Genomic DNA, 21,193 nt, shown 5'->3' on the forward strand with positions numbered 1-21,193 from the left:
CTAAAATGCCAGGTATTGTCTTTAAATGTTTGAATGGTTTCTTTTGGAAAAAATTACCAACAGAATGATGCTCAGTATTTGTACCCCTTAAAAGGTATATATGGGAGGGGGCGTTGATTCTAATGTCCTTGAACATTATTTTCTGTTGTTATTTAGAGGTTGTTGTTAGTTGTGGGGTTTTTTTTTTGAGACATAGAAAGGCCATCCAAAATCATCCAACATTGAGCTCTTAAATTCTATGGTAATAAGCCAGTGCTTCATGAATATTTTTACATATAATGTAACTATTATATTTTAGATTGGTCAAATTTATGAGATAATGAAGTTGTGAACATGTGAACATGTACACTTTGATTACATTCAGCTACTTTGAGCATAATATGTTTGGTAGATCTCATGGAACCCTAATCAAAGAGATACAGGAGGAAGTAGAAAAAATACTAGGACAAGAATGAGGGACCAAGATGTGTGTCTGGGCTTATATAGCTGCTCACCAGCTGAGAGAGCTTTAAGTCACTAAACTCCACAAGTCTTAGTTTACTCATCTAAAAGAAGACATAAATGGACCATAGGATATTTAGGGTTCTTTCCTATTTGATAAGTTTGGATTTATGGCTAACTGGGCATGAATACTCAAGAATTTCACAAATGTTTGAAACTACTTTCTGAATTACAGTTGCTTTTCATTTAATGACTACATATTCCCATGCACACATGCATATAAAATTATATCTTGTAGAACATCTAAAATCTTTTTAGAAAGGAGTCGACAATTCTTAGATAACTGTAAAAGTCAAACATTCCTGGACCTTTTCAAGGATTTCAGATACTAAAGAAATCCTTGTGTCACAGCTGCCATACAGCACTGCATAGAACTCCCTAATTTTTTTACCCCCAAACTTATTTGCATTTGAGGACAGTATCACATATTTCTTAGCCAGGCAATTCAAATATGGGTTTTAAAGTCTTCACATAAAGACTTGGACTCTCCCTGTTGATTTGTGGGAGAGTGAGATGCTACTTTGTGGAAGGAAGAAATACAGATGAGAATGGCTCAGTGAGCATCTAGGTGCACCATGTACTGTCCATTGGCAGAAGGATCATAAGCCTGCAGAGCCAGGATGCACTATGTCAGTTCTGACCGTTTCCATTGGCTGGAAATTTTCAGGCAGGCCAGAGCCTTAACCCTGAGAGCCTGCACACTGCAGGTGCCACAGATAAGCTGTCTTGCCATTTGTTCTTTAGGGGAAAAAAGGCTGTTGTAGTTTCTTTGAAATTTGATGAAGCTATAACAAATCTGAAGAACATATTTGCTCACTGAACTTCCCATTTAATCATGTTACATTTAACACAGCCAGCCATTTCCAAGGTATTTCTATTTTCCCCAATTCCTTCCAGATAGTTCTGTGGTTTCTGACTTGTGCTGATCTTTTTCAATGAAAATAAATGAACCATCTGGAAAAATAAGTACACATAAAACACCACTTCCTACATTTAAAAATGTTAAATTTGGAAACAGGTTGTTGTTTTTTTTTTTTAGAGGATTTTTGGTATAATCCGAGCGCCAACAAGTTTAATAAAATTTCATGAAGAACTTTTGGAAAGAAAAAAAAAATCTGTGCTTTTCTGATGGCTTTATGAGTTGTAGAAAACAGACACAAGCCACAGTCACGTTTCCTTGCTCCAGCTCTGAGCAGGCAGCCATCCCAGAAGGCCCTAGAAAAGGTGTTTAGGACTTCCACTTTTTGAAGTTCCTAACCTGGGAAGTATTCAGACAAATGAGGCAAGCCCCATGCTTCATAGGAAGTATAAGAGGACTACAGCTCCTGGCTGGAGCACAGACAGGACATCTGTTCCAAACTCAGGTATAACATCTGTTCCAGGATAGCTGTTCCAGCCTGGAGTTCTGAGCTTAAAGCTCAGAACTGGCATTGACTGGTACTGGTACTGTAGGGCCCAGTGGGTATCTACATTTTCTATCATTTCCCGAGAGCCTCCTCTGTGTTGCAGACATACTGCCTGGGGTCTCCTTCATGACCTCATTAGCTTCTGTGCCCTGAACTAACATGTAGAAGCTGAGTGCTCATCTCTCCCTGCCCTCAGTGGGACAGGCTCAATCCCAAATGCCCAATGGCAGGGAGCTAGCCAAAGCTCCCAGGAGTCCAGCCACATCCAACTCCCCACCTGAAAAGAACACTGTGAGTTGAGCCTTCTAACACCCTCATCTACATCACCCATCACTTTCAGAGGGGCAGGCTTTGAGCATGGAGAAGATGGCAATGCACCTGCAGAGAGAACTGGACTGGAGTCAGGATACCTCGGACCCAAGATCTCCAGCCACCACCCAACTTCTCTGCAAGAAGGTATACTCTCCTCTGCAAAGGCAAAATGACAATCACCACAACCTGTCCTCCTTTCAGAACTGTCACAGACACCCAAAATGACAGTGAAGCAAACACATCTTGTGAACTATGAAGGCCTACATAGCCCACTGGCTGGTCCCTTAGTGGGTAACTCACCTCAGAGCACTGTTTCTCAATCCTGAGACCCACCCAGAAGAAAAAGATTAGTGCATCCCTGCCTGTAGGAAACACAAAGGGCTTACTGGGCACTCCTGATACTAGTCGAAGTGGTCGTAACACTCGAAAGGCACGGAGCGCTTTGACATCAAAGCCTCCTGATTTGCCACTGGAGTGGTTTCCGCCTTCTGTTTCTTTGGTTAATTGTTCCAAAATTACACTAAACAATCTGAAAGAAGAAGGAGGAGAGAGAGAAATGTTAGGAGTCTGTCACCCAGGGAAGCAAAACAGGATGATAAAATAGTTATTTTTAAACAAGGGCTAATTCTGAGTGGCTGCCTCCTAAATAACAGTAAGGCAAAGTAAAGTCAAGAACTTAGGGCTACAAAATCCAAACCTAACCCCTCTATCACTAGCACTTAGGCCACAGACTAATTTTTACTTCACTAGCACTTAGGCCACAGACTAATTTTTACTTCTTTTTCTTTTTTTTCCTGGTGGTACATGGGGTTTAAACTCAGGGCCTTATACTTGCTAGGCAGAGAGCCACTCTACCACTGAAAGCCCCCCTTTTTTTTGCCATGATTAAGTTTTGTTTTGTTGTTTTGCTATTCTTGGAGGGGGTTGTTCGTTTGTTTAAGCTATGGTTTCACTTCCTTCCCAGACACATGCTTGGACCACAATCGTATTTTTTATTTCCCATAGTTCAGAACACAGTCATGTACCAACATGCCCAACTTCTTCTGTTGAGACTGAGTCTCAGAGTTTTCTGACTGGGGCTGGGCTAGAAACACAGTCTTCTTGATCTCAACTTCCCACATACCTAGGATGACAAAACACATAGCTATAGCTTGAGAAAGGTGTCTCACAAACTTTTCTGCCCGAGCTGGCCTCCAACCATGATCTACCTGTTCTTAACCTCCCAAAGTAGCTAAGATTAGAGGGCACCCAGCTGGAACAGGAACTTATCTTAACTGCTCCTATGCCCATGGAGCAAGCAGGAGCAAGGTCAACCCTGGCAGAAGTGGGGATTGAATGACAACAATGACCTTGGTGTTACCTCTCCAGAGCACTCACTATGCACTAAGCACTTCCCAAACAATGATCCTTACAAAATTGTGCTTCAGGAATTATCAAGTCCATTTAAATTCAGTGGGAATAAGGAATCTGCTGAGCCCACATAAGTGGCAGAACTAACATTAGAATCCATGTATCATTGCCCCCCTTGGAATGTAGCTTCTATAAGGACAGGATGTTTTAGTCTTTGTTCATTTAGTCCATTCTAGCCTAATGTCTAGTTTCTGCTACATATGAAGTGCTTGAAATTTGGTTTTGCTTTTGTGGTATTTGGTTTGAATTCAAGGTCTTGCATTTGCTAGGTAGATGCTTTACCACTTGAGTCATGCCCCTAGTGCCTTGGGTTTAAGTTATTTTTCACATAAGAGTCTCATGCTTTTTGCCCAGGCCAGCCTCAAATATCCATTTGCCTACCTGTTTCTACAGTATAACTGAAATAATAGGTGTATATCATATATGTGCAAGCATGCTTGGCCTTTATGTTGAATCTTGCTACCTTTTCACCCAAGCAAACTTCTAAGTATAATCTTTCCAATCTCCACCTCCCAAGTAGCTAGGATTACAAGTGCGAAACACTATGCCCAGCTTCAATTTTTTGATGAATACATCAATGAATGACTTGAAATTCTCACATCTTAATGTGTTATACCACTTCCAGTACAGTCTCTGACACACATACCCCTCACCTGCAGCCTCATAAGGCTATTTGGGGAATGATGTAAATCACAGATGCTAACAAGCTGTGGTATGCAAAGGCTAAAAGCAGTTACCTAGGGGAAGGTATTAATATCATCATTTTCTCTCCTGAAATGTGAATAATATTGTATCTGGCAGCCATGGTTAAGTGTTTTCCAACTTTCAGAACTTTTTCTGGATAAAGCTATTTTCAGGCAATCTGTTCATTTGACAGTTACTTTTGCTCTTTCAAATAAATATTTATTCTTTGGAATTGTTGCTCGTTTTTCAGAATAAGTATAAATTTGCCCACTGCAAATAGCATCAACTCTGGCCAATCAGATTGTGGAAGTGACTGGCCCAGCAACAAAGAAAAGGTTCTAAAGTTTAATTAGCAGACAAAGCAGAAATTCTGCCCCCACTGGCAGGCCTCTGGATCACCAAGACACTAAGCCTATAAAACACAGGGTGGTCTGATTGCAGTTCTGATTCGACACAGCCATGTTATTCTGGGGCATTTATAGACCAGTTCTTTGTTTTAATAACAGTACAGCAATTAGCATGAACCCAAGAGGAAAAACAAGCCAGGTTTCTACCTTTTCAAAGCTTCTGATGTTAGCTCTCTCCTTAGTACTTGGGAAACAGATCAAATTTATGATAGGCTATCATTAGCATAGCATTTTAAATTATTGTAAACCTTTGTAGCAAGGCTAATGTTAAAAGTCTCTCCTCCAAAACAAGTTTATGGCTTCACACAAATAAACCAAAAGAAAGAAGGAAAACTTCAAGCTTTTCCAAAATGTGGAAGCCACAGGAATTTTCATCCCCAAGAGTTAGGAAAGTAATTTACACAGGTGGTGACTTAAGATGGCTTTCAAGTACCAGTGTTTGGCAATGTGTACTTGAAGGGCCTTTCATTCCCCATTCTCCAACAATGTCCTTAAAAACAGGTGAATAATGTCTCTCTCCTGTTACCAAAGAATCCGAGTCAGGGAGAAGCTGGCTATGGTTCCCAGACGGCATGGATCTGGATGGGTCCAGAGCTAGTTCCATTCTTAAGAGCTCTGAGACCTTAGAGAAGTTCCTCTCCTTCTTGAGACTTCTGTTTCCTACTCTTGAAAGTGAGGAAACTGAATTAAGGGACTCGGAGCCCTGTCCTTTCCATTCCCATAGCCTATAATTCTATCCTTGCACCATCATTTAGAGAGAGGGGGGAAGGGTAGTGGGAGAGGAAGAGAAAAACAGAGAGACAGAGAGAGAGAGTGAGAGACAGAGACAGAGAGGAGACAAAGCTTAACATTAGAGCCTAGATTGCTATGAAGAGCCCCAAAAGAAGAAGAGAAAGGCAAAGAACTTCCCACATTGACAAAGGTCAGGAGCACCACAATAAGGACACCAAGTTCTTAACAAAAGCTTAAGTAATGAGCTGGAATGCTGGAAATGTCTCTATTGAAAGATCAGAAGAGTAAGATTAAAGTTGACTCAGATCAAACTTTTCATTCAAGGAGTGGTTTCAGTCCCCTGGGTCCTCTTGTGGCTACATTATTAAGAGTTAATATTTTTTAAATATCCACTAATGTCTTAATGTTTGTTAGTGGGAGACTTGACAAAGTAATAGGTCACTGTAGACCTGGAGTTGAAAATCCACTGGATTGAGATACAGACTATAGTTGGAAACTTTAGAGAGTGGGAATCCAAATCAAATGAAGATTTCATTTTTTTAACTCCTGCTCTTGCTTTGACTATAATTTAGTGCATATTTTAGATAAAAGAGTAACTTGATGTTCTAATTTTTTCATACTTAGTGGTAAAAAGAGGCTGAGTCCAGTTCATTTTAAATTACTTAAGATTATTTTTACTTTTAAAACCAACTTTAGGGGCTGGGAAGGTGGCTCAGTGGTAGAGCGCTTGCCTTGCATGCCTGAGGCCCTGGGTTCGACTCCTCAGCACCACATAAACAAAAAGAAAAAAGCCGGAAGTGGCACTGTGGCTCAAGTGGTAGAGCGCTAGCCTTGAGCTGAATTGCTGAGGGACAGCGCCCAGGCCCAGAGTTCAGGCCCCAGGACTGGACCCAAAAAAATAAAATAAATAAAATCAACTTTATTACTGTTTATAATATATAATGTGTGTGACATTATATATTATGTATAAATGTAAAATAATGAACCTACTTAAGTGCAAAATAAGGTACATTTTGACAAATACATGGGTTAAAGTAACAAATGTAAGCTTTCAGATAGAATATTTCCAGTCTCTTGAGTTCTCTCATGTTTCACTGCAGTCTTTCCTCCAGGTCCAATCTTAGGCATCCAGCCACTGACTGGCTATTTTCTATGTAAGGAGTTTTCTCTTCTAGAACCTATATAAATAGACTCAGATACCATATTCTCTTTTTTGATTATCTTCTTTTACTTGTCTACTTTTACTCCTAGAAGTTGTTAAATTTATTCTTTTCATTGTTGAATAACATTAAGTTACATACATTTACCTAGTTTGTCTTTTAACTGTCATATTTGAATTATTTTTAGTGTTTTCTTCTATTACAAAGAATGTCTTTCTGTAGACACGTTTTCCTTTAACTTGGATCAATGCCTAAAAGAAAACTGGTATGATCACTTAGTGTGTTTAACACTATAAGAAATGGGAAAACTTTTTTGTATGTGTGCCAGTAATGGGGCTTGAACTCAGGGCCTGGGCACTGACCTTTAAGATTTTTTGCTCAAGGCTGGCATTCTACCACTTGAATCACAGCTCCAGTCCTGTCTTTTTGGTTGGCTTTGAACTGAAATCCTTACATTTCAACCTCCGGAGTAGCTAGGATTATAGGTGTGAGCCACCAGTGGTGGGCAGAAATGGGAAACTCTTTCTACAGTGATGATATCTATGTGATCTATGGAAATTCTCCACACGTTGGTGGACATTTGATATTGTGGGTATTTTCACATTTAGTGGACACATAATCCTGTCATTGTGGTTTTGATTGGCATTCCTCTAATTAATTAAGACATTCAGCATCTTTTCAGAGGCTTGCTGGCCATTAAAAAAATAGTTTTCCAAATCTTTTGCCCACTGATATAATGGGCTGTCTTCTTGCTGTTAAACTGTAAGAATTCTTTCTATATGCCAAGGAGAAATTCCCTAGTCAGATATCAGTACAGTGCACATTTCCCCTATCTCAAGTACATGTAATTATTTCCCTAACTTTCGTGCTGTTGTTATTGTATCTTATACTTTCTGTGGATGGTAGAAGGGCCCACAATCTATGATTATTACTTCTATTTGAAATAATCAATTACTTTTAAAGAGATCTCAAGATGAGGAAAAGAACCTTTACATTTACCCATGTTTTTAACTCTTGTGTAAGATCCAAATTTCTATCTGCTGCCACTTTTCTTCAGTGTCTTTAACATTTCCTGAAGTTCAGAACTTTTCAGTCATGAATTCTCAGCTTTTGTTTCTCTAAAAAAGTTTTCATTTTGACATCAATCTTGGGAGTTATTCTCCAAAATAAGAGTTTGAGGTTGAATTTCCCTCGGTATTAAAAACACCCATCTATTGTCTCTTGCCTCGCATCACTGTGAAGAAGTCTAAGATGTCTTTTCCTGTTTAAGATCTCTTTATCTTTGGTTTTAACTTTTTCATTACAATCTTGATGTGCCTTGACATGGCTTTCTTCAATTTATTTTACTCAGGCTTTGTTGAACATTTTTACTTTGTGAGTTTATATTTTTTCATCTGATTTGGAAAATCTGGTGCCATTTCTTCAAAGGTTTTTCTTGTATCTCTCCCTGTCCTTCTCTCCTTCTGAGACTCATATGTTAGACCAATTGGTAATTACCTAAAGCCAAATGAGGTGTCTATTTTTTCTTAATTATTCTTGTAAATTTTATTGCTAGCATATCTTCCAGATTCCTGATTTTTTTTTCTTTGCTAGTATCTAATATGCTACTAAGCCAATCCAGGGAATTATTCATTTCAGATATGCTTTTCAGTTCTTATTCTTTTATATTGTCCTTCCATATATAAAAATATATTTATAACAGATGTTTTAAACTCTCATTAAGCCCTTTTCTGCTAATTCCATCATCTCTATCTCTTTGGGGTCTGACTCTATAGACAGAATTTCCTCCTTCTAGGATATATTACTTCATTGTTCATTATTATTTGATTGCATACTAGACATTTTAATGTTACTTTTTTAAGTATTTAGGCTTGGTTAGCTTTCTTTGAAGAGTGCTGCATTTTAGTTTGGCAGGTAGTTACTTGCACAGTGCACACTTTTTCAGGTTTCTTCCCAAATTCTGTTAGCAACATTTCAGGAAGCCTTTACCATAAAGCGGGGGGTTGTTGGCAAACTTTTTCAGTAAAGGGCCAGATAGTAAATATTTTGGTTAAAACCCAACTAAGTCAAGTAAACTTACGAGTGTGGCTATGTTACAAAATAAACTTTTATTTATGAAGATAGGCATCAGGTTAGTTGGCCTAAGGCTTGACCCACTGGCCATAGTTTGCCAAACTGTGTTCTGGAGCTAGGTTAGCCCTAGGGTCCTTCTGAGGTCTCCACAGATAGTCCAGGATGTTCAGTGAGACTTCTTACTCCGGTTAGTCCTGACTAAACCATCTTTCAGTTCTGTTGAGCTCTGGTTACTCATTCTACAGCCTCCCACTTTTCTTTTTTCCTTAACCATGTTCTTCGCCTGGCTTCATAGAATTATATCCTCCAAAAGTACAGCTTAAACTCCAGCCAGAACTCCTAAGGCAAATCCATGGAGCACTCATCCTCTCCCTCCTCCCACTCCCACTCTCCCTCTCTCTTCCTCCCTCCCCCCCCTCTGCACACACCTGCACATACACACACACACACACAGACACACACAATCTTCTCAAATCTCAATTTCAGGCATTCAGTCCTTCTGAATTCTTGTCTCTTCCTCATAAACTTGATGCAGCCAACATGTTTGTTTGGTTACCTGCCCCTTTTTCATGTTATTGTGGGCAAAGAATCTAAAATAATCTCCAGACAGAAAGAAGTCTAGGTGATCATGGCATGGGTACATTAGAAATGGAGCTAAGCATCTGCATTCTCTGAACAGAAAATCCAGGAAAGGAACAGCAATTACTACAGAATCAAGATGCTTGCAAGACTCCTATTTGCTGATTCTTGACACATTATAACAAAGGAAGATTCTTCCTTTTTACCTAAGCGTCACTTGTTTATTTTAGACACACTACCCTTGCAAGGATACTTTAGATGCCAATGGTAATTTTTGAAAAAGCTAACTTTCTCTTTCACAAGTCGAATTACCCCCAATGGGCTACCCCTTAGGATCCCATTTTTAACTTCCTAGATTGAAAGGACTGGCCCAAATTGATCCAACTGTCCCAATATACAGTAGAATTGGTCTTTAGGGCAGAGGATCCTTGATTTTAAAAAATCCTAAAGAAAAAATCAATTTGCTCAACTGCAAAAAGCAGCTGACTACAGTCATGGAGACGGAAAAAGAGGCTATTTTAAAATCTCTGCAGAAATGAACATGATTGTAGAAACAACCCATACAACAGTTAGGGTAACTAAGGCTCAGGGACAGGACACATCTTATCTTCCTTTGTGAGTATTTGTCCAAAGACTCAGCATTTCCTTAATACTGATTCCATTTCCTTTAGCTGTCAACATGTCCAGGTTGAAGGAGTAGGAAAAACAGGCCTCTGTTTTTCACTTTAATATTCTGTTTTAACTAAAACTTATCTTCTTCTTGTGAAAAAAATTTGAAAGGATACTTGCTTGTCTCTGCATTGTGTGTGTGTGTGTGTGTGTGTGTGTGTGGTGTGTGTGTGTGTGTGTGTGTGTGTGTGTGTGTGTGTGTGTGTGTGTGTATTGGGGCTTGAACTCAGGGCCTCTCACTCAGCTTTTTCACTCAGGGTTGTTATTCTACCCCCATATATGACATTTTGCTGGTAACTGGAGATAAGAGTCTCTTGGATTTGTTTGACTGGGATGGCCCTAACAGTGATACTCAGATCTCAGCCTCCTGAGTAGTTAGGATGATAAGTGTGAGCCACTGGCACCCTGCTTGCATTTTACATTTTATTTCATTGTATGCTAGATATGTGACATTATTCAGATGCTTGGTTTGTTATTTAAAGTGGGATAGTCATGTACCAGTGTTTCTCCCAAAGGTAACATTAAAAAAAGTAATAGCTCTGCTCAAGAGATGTTAAACGGCAGAATATCTCACTGTTACGAAGGCAAAATTACTCATAATTTATAACTTATAAGTTAATTAATTTATGTTGAATTAAAACCTCTTTGTACAGCTACTTGAAGGAAAGAAACAAAAAATAATTCCTGGTTACTCCTGGTGCAGTAACTGGCACGCTCTCTCTAAAAGGCTGTGTTTTCTTTCAGCATCCCCTCCAATTCCTGTCTTCCAGAGAAACACTTCCCCCAAAACAGGAGAGACTTACCCTACAATCACTATAACAAAATCCAGCAAATTCCATCCATTCCTGACATAAGCATTAGGATGCAGCAACAATCCATACGCTATAATCTTCAAAAATGTCTCGACTGTAAAAATAATCAGGAAGGCATATTCTACTTTTTCCTGTGAAGACAAACAAAGAAACACACCAAAAATGGGAGAGAAGGAGAAACAGTGATTAGAATCAACATCTGAGAGATAGGAGCATTTTCCTCTAAAGTCTTATTATGAGAAGTAGAGCAATTACACTGCACCTGGGCCAGGAAAGCATTTTCATTTTAACACCGAATTTCTCATAAGCAACTAAGTAGAATCCACTTCGTTCCAGGCTGCATGGCTGTAATTTACCACCTGTTCTGATGTATGCGTGTGATAAGTCTGTCTAGGTCATAACAGGCATGTTTGTTATTTGTACACATTTGTAAAACACAGCATGTTTTCCTTCCTAGATTCCCAGACCAGGTCCAGAAATGTACAAGGGTAAAACAAAGATTTTGTACAATGGAATGAATGTCCTCAGGAACAAAAAAATAGGTCTGATGTCTTGAGTTGATCTCTGACTTCTCAATTCAAAGTTAATTTTGAACCAAGTAGCAAGATCACCTTCGGCAACTCCCTCTGCTCCTCATTCACAGACTAGAAGGGAGTGAATTCAGAAGGCCAACACTTCTTGTTTATTAGAATGCTGGTCCCCCTGGCCAACACTGCTGAGGCCACCGTGAGTTTCCCAGGAAATCTCAGTCCTTGTGACCATTCCCAAATGATTGTCAGCACTGCTGAGGACTCTGAGAATCTCTCCAGTTCTAACCCTTACAACTCTACACGCTGAGGAAAACACCTTAGCCAGCAAGTCTAAACACTTCCTTCTTTTATAAATGTTTTCTTTACATACTCCATTTCAAGAGCAACATGGTCAAACAGGAATATGAATATATATATATATATATATATATATATATGTATATATATCTGTGTGCTCTGGTGGGGGCATGGGAGTTTCAAATGTGCATGCAGAAAATACCTGAAATCACAGAAGGCATAGCTGACAGGAGCTATTTCCCACCTTCTGCCCTCTGCTGAGGCCCAAAGTCTTACCTTCTTCTTCCTCATTTTCCTTTTCAAAAGTAATTATAAGAGATTTTGCTGTGTTATAAGTGACCATTACTGTAGATTTATTTTTATAAATGCAAATTTAAGATATAGAAAATGCTTCTGAAAAGAAATATTTTATTTTTAGAATTGTCTTTTAAAATATTTATTTCAAGATGTTTCCCACAGGCCTAACTCCCTAAAATATTTTAACCATATATATACACATATATATGTGTATATATATTTGTGTATATATATGTGTGTGTGTATATATATATATATATATATTCACTTGCAGTAGGCCTGGTACTCTTTTACATTTAAATATGAAATTTGCCTAAGGCACCCCTAGGCTCAAGCTGTCTGCTGCCAGAGTCCTCTCCCTTTGTCTTTGGCTGCCCCAGGCAGAACTTCCCCATGGCTTGCCACCAGTATCTTCTCTCTTGGCCACCAGGGAAAAATCCAAACATGGCTGTGCATACAGAATATCATCTAGATTTTCAGCTTCCTGCTGGTTATATAAAAGCCAGTTATCAGCCTTTCCGGCCCTGGCCCTACAGCTATCACTGTCCTTCTTAAACCCGCCTTCCAAAGCTTTCTTTGATCCTTGGGTCACTATTGCAACAGTCTAATAAAATTCTTTTTTTACTAGTAAAGTTGAGGAGAGGGGTTAGGTTAGAAGGGATGGGACAGAATGATAAAAGTAGTGACATCAATCAAGATACATTGTACTTATAAACTGATTTGTTGAAATCGTAACCCCTTTGAACAACTGCTTAATAAAAATAATTGTTAAACTGAGTGCTGGTGGCTCACACCTGTAATTCTAGCTACTCAGGAGGCTAACATCTGAGGATCACAGTTCAAAGCCAGCCTGAGCAGGGAAGTCTGTGAGACTCTTATCTCCAATAAGCCACTAGAAAACTGGAAGTGGTGCTGTGGCTTAAGCAGTAGAGCACCAGTCTTGAGCTGAAGAGTACAGGGACAGTGCCAGAGTTCAAGCCCCACTACCAAAAAAAAAAAAGTTACAAAAGATGCATTGTACTTATAAACTGTTTTCTTAAATGGTAACCCCTTTGTACAACTACTTAAAGATAATAATAAAAATAGAACTAAATTATTAATGATCTTTAAAAAGAAACTCTTTTTTAGTACAGGTTACCCCAATCAGTGTATTTACAACCTGAAGAATCTAACTCACTGGGTGTCAGTGGCTCATGCCTATAATCCTAGCTACTCAGAAGGCTGAGATCTGAGGATTACAGTTCGAAGCCAGACTGGGCAGGAACATCCAGGGAGACTTTTATTTCCAATTAACTACCAGAAAACCAAAGTAGAGCTGTGACTCAAAGTTGTAGAGTACTAGCCTTGAGTGAAAAAGCTTACAGACAGGACCCAGGCCCTGAGTTCAAGCCCCACAACCTACTGGACTGGGGGGGGGGGATGCTTAACTCATGCCTATCTTTGATAACCATGCCTCCTGGTCCTGTAGAAGAGTTACAGTCCCAGTCAGGCTTATCCTGACCTGTGCCTTCCAGTTCTCACCATTCTCTTCCTACAACCATGTCTCTGGGCTGGGCATCCTAGGGAGATGTTCTTCAGGTAGTACACAAACCCCATCATGCCATAAGTCTGTCTTCTTTGCAGCCCAGATTCCTTGTCATCCATTCCTTGGCACACCCACAGTGGATGATTCAGAGGAAACATCCTATACAATCTACATTGCACTACTACAAATGCACTGAAGATCAAAGCCTGACTTTGCTACTAGGTGGAGGGGGAAGATCCAAAAAGGCTCTGATGAATTCTGACTGTGCAAAGGAAAAAAGTATTTTATTACTTTAACCAGTGGCAAAAATCCCTAAAAATGCCAACCTACTGTACTCACATCAGCCCCTGACCACCAAATGTACATCATCAGTATGTTTTCAAGACTTAGGAGTTCCAGGAGAACAAGATAATCTAAAAACAGCACACAGAGTCTATAATTCCCTGTCCCTTTTTATCCCTTCTGCTTTAGTTACTAGGCCAGATAGGGGGAAAAAGACTTTGCTGCTATCAATATGCATAGCAGTTACATCCCTACGTCAAGACAGCACCATACTTCAGAGAGAAAAAACAAGACAAAGAACAAACAGAACACCTACTGAACACAGCTTGTTTTTCCTTTTTGGCTTTTATTTATAAGTAAGTTTACCACATTAAAGCAAGGGCCATTAGTACAAGTAAACTCTTTCTTTAAGTGTTTAATACCTCCCCATTATTCTCCTCCCTTCCTTTGTAAAGACTTCAGCTCCTCTTTCCAAAATCCTTATTAAATTACTTGATGGAATAAATTGTAAGAAATACCACCTTGCTCTAATGTGATTCTGTATTTCAGAGATTCTACTACAATGCCAACTAAAAAATTACAGCCTGAACATACAGTAGACCAGTCTACCTAGAAGCCAGTGTCTTCCTGGTCCTCAGTTCTGCTATTATGAAGAATTCCTAGGAAACAAGCGTACATTGAACAAATTTAGTGTTAAGAAAACACAAGCCAGATACCAGTAGTCAGGCCTGTAATCCCAGTTACTCAGGAGGCTGAGATCTGAGGATTGTGGTTCAAAGCCAGCCCAGGCAGGAAAGTCCTCTCAAGGACTTTATCTCCAATAAACCACCAGAAAACTGGAAGTGGCTCAAGTGATAGAGCACTAGCCTTGAGCTGAAAAGCTGAGGGACAGTGCCCAGGTCCAGAGTTCAAGGTCCATGACCAACCCCAAAAAAGAAGGAATAGGAGGGCCAGTAGCTCATGCCTAGCTACTCAGGAGGCTGAGGATTGTGGTTTGAAGCCCACTTGGGCAGGAAAGCCCATGAGATTCTTATCTCCAAATAACTACCAAAATTAGCTGGAAGTGGAAGTAGAGCTGTGGGCTCAAGTGATGGAGTGCTAGCCTTGAGTAAAAATAGCTCAGGGACAGTGCCCAGGCCCTGAGTTCAAGCCCTAGGACCAGCCCAACAACAAAAGGCAGGAAGGCAGGAAGGCCAGGAAGGGAGGGAGGAAGGGAGGGAGGGAGGGAGGGAGGGAAAGAGGGAGGAAGAAAAGGAAAAGCAAACAAGCAAGCAAGCAAGAAACAAGGTATCTTCCTAAGTTACTCTAACACTTTGTAAAAGTCTGAAATAAACAGTCAAATTACTGGGCTAAAGGCTGCTGTCATCCTACTTGGACCTCTCCCTCCACCCCATTCTACAAAGTCAAAGTCATTATCCTTCCATCCTTTCCTAGCTTTCTTTCCATTTTTCTTCCATAAGAGGAAAAAGAAGGAAGGGAGGAAGGAAGGAAGGAAGGAAGGAAGGAAGGAAGGAAGGAAGGAAGGAAGGAAGGAAGGAAGGAAGAAGGGAGGGAGGGAGGGAAGGAGGGAGGGAGGAAGGCAGGCAGGTGGGTAAAAGGCAGGAAGACGGGAAGGCAGGCAGAAAGAAAAGAAAAGAAGGAAAAAAGAAAGAAGGGGAGTGAGGGAGGGAAAAAAGAAAAGAAAAGGAAAGGAAAGGAAAGCAAAGCAAAGCAAAGAGAAAATTCCTCCATTTACCAAGGAGAGCTGCACTGTGCCATTCAGCCTCCTATCAGTAGTAGTATCTTTTTGCTGGCAGGAAGTCCTGAGTGGACAGGGCCAGTCAAACTTCCTTTCAGAAAACTGCTATCAGATATGACCTTATATATGGCATAAGTTGCCCATGAAAATAGAGGAATAAAGGCTCAGATCTAATTTTGAAAATTTATATTCTTGACAGTGAAATTGCACAATATGATAGACTCTGAGCCAACATTTCCTAAACCAGTTCACAGTCTTTAAACCTGCTATCCTTACAGAGAGGCTGAGAGATGTCAGATGCCCTTTATTGTACTTGGTTCTTCCCTGTTCCCAGGGATTCTTTTATTCACCTGTCTGTCTGCTCATCCATCCATTCTGACTACCTGGTTCTTTCCCAACAAAGCCTGATCCCTAAACTCACAGAGCTTCTAGCTGCTGTCAAGTACTCAAGAAAGGACTGAGGCAGCTAGGTGACAGCTCTTAGTTTTGCTCATTTATCTACATGGCCCCAAGGGTTTTAAAAAGTTTTCTTGGCTTATATTTTGCCAACATCTGTCCCTCCCCCATCTCTTTCTGCGCTCAGCCTATTGGCAGGGATCATCTCTTAGCTGTCTTTTTGACTCTAGTATCTAGTGTCATACCCAGCATACATAATGCACCCATAGATGCTTCTAGGAAGCAGTGAAGGAAAAGAATAAAGCACCAAGACAAAACATAAAAAGAACTATAAAGGCCTAAGGTTTTGTGATCCTAGCATGTATGTCCAAAAACAAAGTAACAAGATATCTTCCTAGGTTACTCTAACACTTTGTCAAAGTATAAAACAAACAATCTAATTACTGAGCTAAAAGTTGCTGTCATCCTACTTGGACCTCTCCCTCTACCCCATTCTACAGAGTAAAGTCATTATCCTTCCATCCTCTCCTAGCTTTCTTTCTACTTTTCTTCAAATAGGAACCCTTCACTTCAAGCCATAAGCCAACCTGTTCACTCCCATATATGCCAGTGCTTTCTTACATGCCCTTGCTCAGCCGGCTTCGTTCACCCAGTGCTCCTGCCCTAAAGTATGTACCTTCTCAGCAAAGTGAGCACCCAGCTCTACGAAACACAACTGAAAACAAGCCCCACACAGTTAAGTGGAAAGAACACATGGTTGTAGCCATAATATTTGTTTTCTGCTAGTCCTGACTTAGCCAGGAATTTGTGCTGTAACTCTGGGCCACGGTGGAAATTCACATCCAGTTCTCTTTCTCCAGAAGTCTCCTCAGTCTGTTTTTTCATTAGTCTAAGCTCTACTCATCCTTCAAGGCCAAGATGAAGTGATACTTCCTCAGCAAGATCTTTTTTAATGTCTGAGACAAAACTGGAGCCTGCTCCTATATGCTATAGATGCCCATTATACTTCATACCCTTAATTCAACATAGAACATTGCATTTTAAAAATTACCTCTTTAATTGTAAGTCCAGAAATAAAACCACACACACACACACACACACACACACACACACACACACACACACACACACACAGAGCCAAAGGTATTGGTAAAATTGAATATCCAAATAAAACAGAATAAGATTAGCACCTTTATCTCTGCTACACAAAAACCAACTAAAATAAAATAAAGAGTTAAATAAGTAAGTCCTGAACTCTGTAAATGTGCCAGAAGAAAACACAGGGTAAATTTTCTTGACACTAGTCTGGGCAAAGACTTTGGAAATGACAAATGGGATTGCACCAAACTAAAAAGCTATGCACAGTAAAGAAAATAATTAATGAAATAAAAAGATAACTTACAGAATGGGAGAAAGTATTTGCAAACCATATGTCTGACAGAGCTAATACCCAAAATATCTAAGAATGTAACTCAATAGTAAGAAAACAACCCCTTTTTAAATGAGCAGAGAATTTGGAGTAGACATTTCACAAAAGAGAACACACGGATAGTCAACTGTCATAAAAAATACTCAAATCAGCACCTTATAGCTATTAAGATGGTTATCGTCAAAAAGACAAGAGATAAATATTTGCAAAGATGTGCAGCAAACAGACTCTTATGTTGATGAGGATGTAAATTATTATGAGATATGCAGACTAGTATGGAAATACCACAAGAAAGGAATATATGATCTAGCAATTCCATGCATAAAATCAGTATGCTGAAGACTTACACACTCCCATGTTCACCACAGCACTGATCATCATAGCCAACTGCCACGCTGTGGGAGCAATGTAGGTGTCCACAGTGAGTGAGTGGGAAAAGAAAATGCGGGAAGTACTCACAAGGAAATATTTTTCAACCTTTAAAAAGGAAGGAGGGCCGGGCGCCGGTGGCTCACGCCTGTAATCCTAGCTACTCAGGAGGCTGAGATCTGAGGATCACGGTTCAAAGCAGCCCGGGCAGAAAAGACCGTGAGACTCTTATCTCCAATAAACCACTAGAAAACCGGAAGTGGCGCTGTAGCTCAAGTGGTAGAGCGCTCGCCTTGAGCTGAAGAGCTGAGGGACAGCGCCCAGGCCCAGAGTTCAAGCCCCATGACCGACAAAAAAAAAAAAAAAAAGGAAGGAGGGCCGGGCACTAGTAGCTCACACCTGGACCTAGCTACTCAGGAAGGCTGAGATCTGAGGATCTTAGTTCATAGCCAACCTGGGCAGGAAAGTCCATGAGACTCATATCTTCAATTAACCATCAAAAAGCTAGAAGTAAAGCACTGGCCTTGAGCAAAACAACTCAGGGCAGTGCCCAGGCCCCGAGTTCAAGCCTGAAGTCCAGCACAAAAAAATTAAAATAAAATAAAAAATACTAGCGGTGCTAATTGCTCACATGTGTAAGCCTAGCTACCTGGGAAACTGAGATCTGAGTATTGTGGTACAAAGCCAGCCTGAGCAGGAAAGTCTGTGAGACTTATCTCTAATTAACTACCAGAAAACCAGAAGTGGAGCTGTGGCTCAAAGTGAGAAAGCACTAGCCCTGAGCTCAGGGACAGCACCAAGGCCCTAAGTTCAAGCTCCATGACCAACAAAAAAATAAATAAAAATAAACAAAAATAACAAGGAAGGAAATCTTGTCATGTACAGATAAGCCTAGAGGACACTGTGCTCAGTAAAATAACCCAGTCACAGAAAGTCAAATACTCATAATCTTGCTTGTATGTGGCAACTGAAAAAAAAAAGTCAAAGATGCAGAAAGTAGAACAATGTCTACCACGGTCTGGGAGCAGGGGAATTGGGAGGGTTGAAGGGAGGTTAATCAAAGGATATGAAATTTCAGTTAGACATAAGGAACCAATTCAGAAGACCTACTATACAACAGTGTGTATATATACTATATAATACAAAGGTGTTTTTTTTTTTTGGCCGGTTGTGGGGCCTGAACTCTGGGCCTAAGTGCTGTCCCTGAGCTCTTCAGCTCAAGGCTAGCGCTCTACCACTTGAGCCACAGTGCCACTTGCGGCTTTTTCTGCATATGTGGTGCTGAGGAATCGAACCCAGGGCCTCATGCATGCAAGGCAAGCGCTCTACCACTGAGCCACCTTCCCAGCCCAATACAATGTTTTATAAAAATTTTAACCTTCTTACCACAAAAAAAACCTAAGTATGTGAGGTAACAGATATAGTAATGAGCTTTATATAGCCATTCTCAATATTGCACCTATTAAAATATATTGTACACTATAAATATATATAATCCTTGTCAATTTTAAATAAATTTGTAAAAATTATCTCTTTAATATTGACTTCCTCAATAAATCATCATTTCTGTAAGGCCAGAAATGATACTTCATGTATCATTGTGTTTCTAGAACCTGTTACAAAACTGGATATTCCACATCTATAAATGAAGCAATAACTGAGAGGTTTTGATTAAGCATTATTAAATGTTCTTTCCTGCTAGTAAATCTTCAAAACACCAGGACCACCCTGGCTTTGCCCAGTTCCAGGAAAGCCTGCATCCACTCAACCCTCTCACCTGTCTATTCCACATGCTGGGATCTGGGGTAGTGCAGCTTCTGGGAGAGGCATGCACAAACTGTAGTGATCAGGCCTCAGCAGCGGACTTATAAGGCTTGTGAGGACCAGTGGAAAGACAGAGGTTGAGGCAGGAGAGACAGACAGCATGAAGGGCCTCAGGTGCCATGTGACAGGGTCGTCCTTTATTTCCCATATGTAAAATGAACAGAACCAGATCTTGCTCAGGTGGAAAACTATATTTCACTTGATCTGTTAAGTAAAGCCTGAACACAGGCTTTAAGGGGAGATTCTTGAAGGGCTCAGGAGCCCTTTTCCCTACCCTACTCTTTCACTTATCAACCAATAAAGACAGGCAACTCAAGGCAGTAAGAACAGAAGTAGCAGCTGTGGTTTCTCCAAGGGGCTGGGTCACCTGAGGTCATCCTGCAGAGAGCCCTTCCCTTACTGCCTTACACATTTCAAAAGATGGTCTGGGGCACCACAGGGCTAAGATTACATGGTTTCCCTAAGCAGATCCAACCTCTAGTAAACTGGTAGATGACCAGTGGAGGGTGACCAGAAAGAAGGCAGGCCTAGGCTCAAAACAGAGGTAATTTGCTCTTCTGCAGGTATTAATGAAGTATGTGCTCACAGGGCCTCCAACGTGTAGTTTAGTTTAATTTTACATTTACATGGGGGGAGGGAAACTGGCTAAAACATTTGGTTTGCTCTTTTTTTCTCTTTGTTTTAAAGGTACAAATATTACATGGCATTTGTGTCCCCTCAGTTCAATCCTAGTGTCAGCCTGATTTAGTCCTCTAGATTCTCAGTTCTCTCATCTATAAAACAGGAAGAAGTCATGCTTGTCCTGTGCAGCCAGGTTACACTGAAAAATCCTGCTAAGTAAAAGGAAAGTGGTAACTGTGCAGACTGTAACACACTTCCATCAAAGACATACATGAATGAGGAGGTAAGACAGGTCCATGGGAGGTACAAATAAATTTCTCTTCCTTGTGTGTGGGTGCAGTTCTCATAGAAGCATCTGGAACTCTGAAGAGGTATCTCAAGAGATCCCACAACAGGGCCAGGGACCCCCGTGACTACCCCAGTGGAAAAGGATTCTGCCTAGGACGCTGTTTAAAATGTGTCCAGATATAACAAATGGAGGAGGCCAGCAGGGTGGCCTTGAAAATATCTGGTCTGTGGGCAGAGGGCAGCTTCATTTCTGAGAGTAGGAGTGGAAGTGGGAGCAGAAGCAGCTGACAGGGAACTCTCCTTGCTCATCAGCAGAACAAAGGAAACTGCTGCTTTACTGACAATACAGCAGTTATCTTGAATGGGACACTACAGTCCTGGCCACTCCACCAAATTCCTAGAGTGACTGTACCCTAACCTTCCTCTAGAAATTACTCCATCCCTACTCTGAGTCCAGGGTCTATGGGAGTTGGCCAGACAAAAACTAAAACAAAAGAAGCATCTGCTGTTGTTATTATATGAGCCCCCAAATCAATCTGAACCTGAAGTCAGAAATTCCCTTTACTGCCATGGGTTTTTTCACTTCCAAAAGCTAATAAACTAACCTGGTTTGAAAAATCCAGGAAAACCACACTGGTCCTGTTGGATCACTCTGCTTCTCTTACATTGTTGAAGCAACTGGGAGAATCAGCTCCCATAAGCTGCTTGTTTGATAAGAGAGGAATCCTTTGTTGTTGTTTTTTGTTTGTTTTTGTGTGTGCCCATCCTGGGACTTGAACTCAGGGCCTGGGCCCTGGCATTAAGTTTTTTGATCAACGTTAGAGCTGTACCACTTGAGACACAGCTCCACTT

General features: G+C 40.5%; 1 protein-coding gene across 1 annotated transcript in view; it reads right to left on the reverse strand.

The window, feature by feature from the left end:
- The window catches only part of Cacna1d (calcium voltage-gated channel subunit alpha1 D), a 349,086-nt gene that overhangs the window by 162,604 nt on the left and 165,289 nt on the right, over positions 1 to 21,193 (reverse strand). Inside the window, exons 4-5 of the mRNA XM_042680100.1 lie at positions 10,737 to 10,876; positions 2,606 to 2,748 (exon numbers count right to left, since the gene is read on the reverse strand). Of these exons, the coding sequence (XP_042536034.1) occupies positions 2,606 to 2,748; positions 10,737 to 10,876 (283 nt within the window). The remainder of the gene's footprint in view (positions 1 to 2,605; positions 2,749 to 10,736; positions 10,877 to 21,193) is intronic.

Source organism: Dipodomys spectabilis, unplaced genomic scaffold, assembly GCF_019054845.1.
Source record: "Dipodomys spectabilis isolate Male_0828 unplaced genomic scaffold, ASM1905484v1 ptg000054l, whole genome shotgun sequence".
NCBI lineage: Eukaryota > Metazoa > Chordata > Mammalia > Rodentia > Heteromyidae > Dipodomys > Dipodomys spectabilis.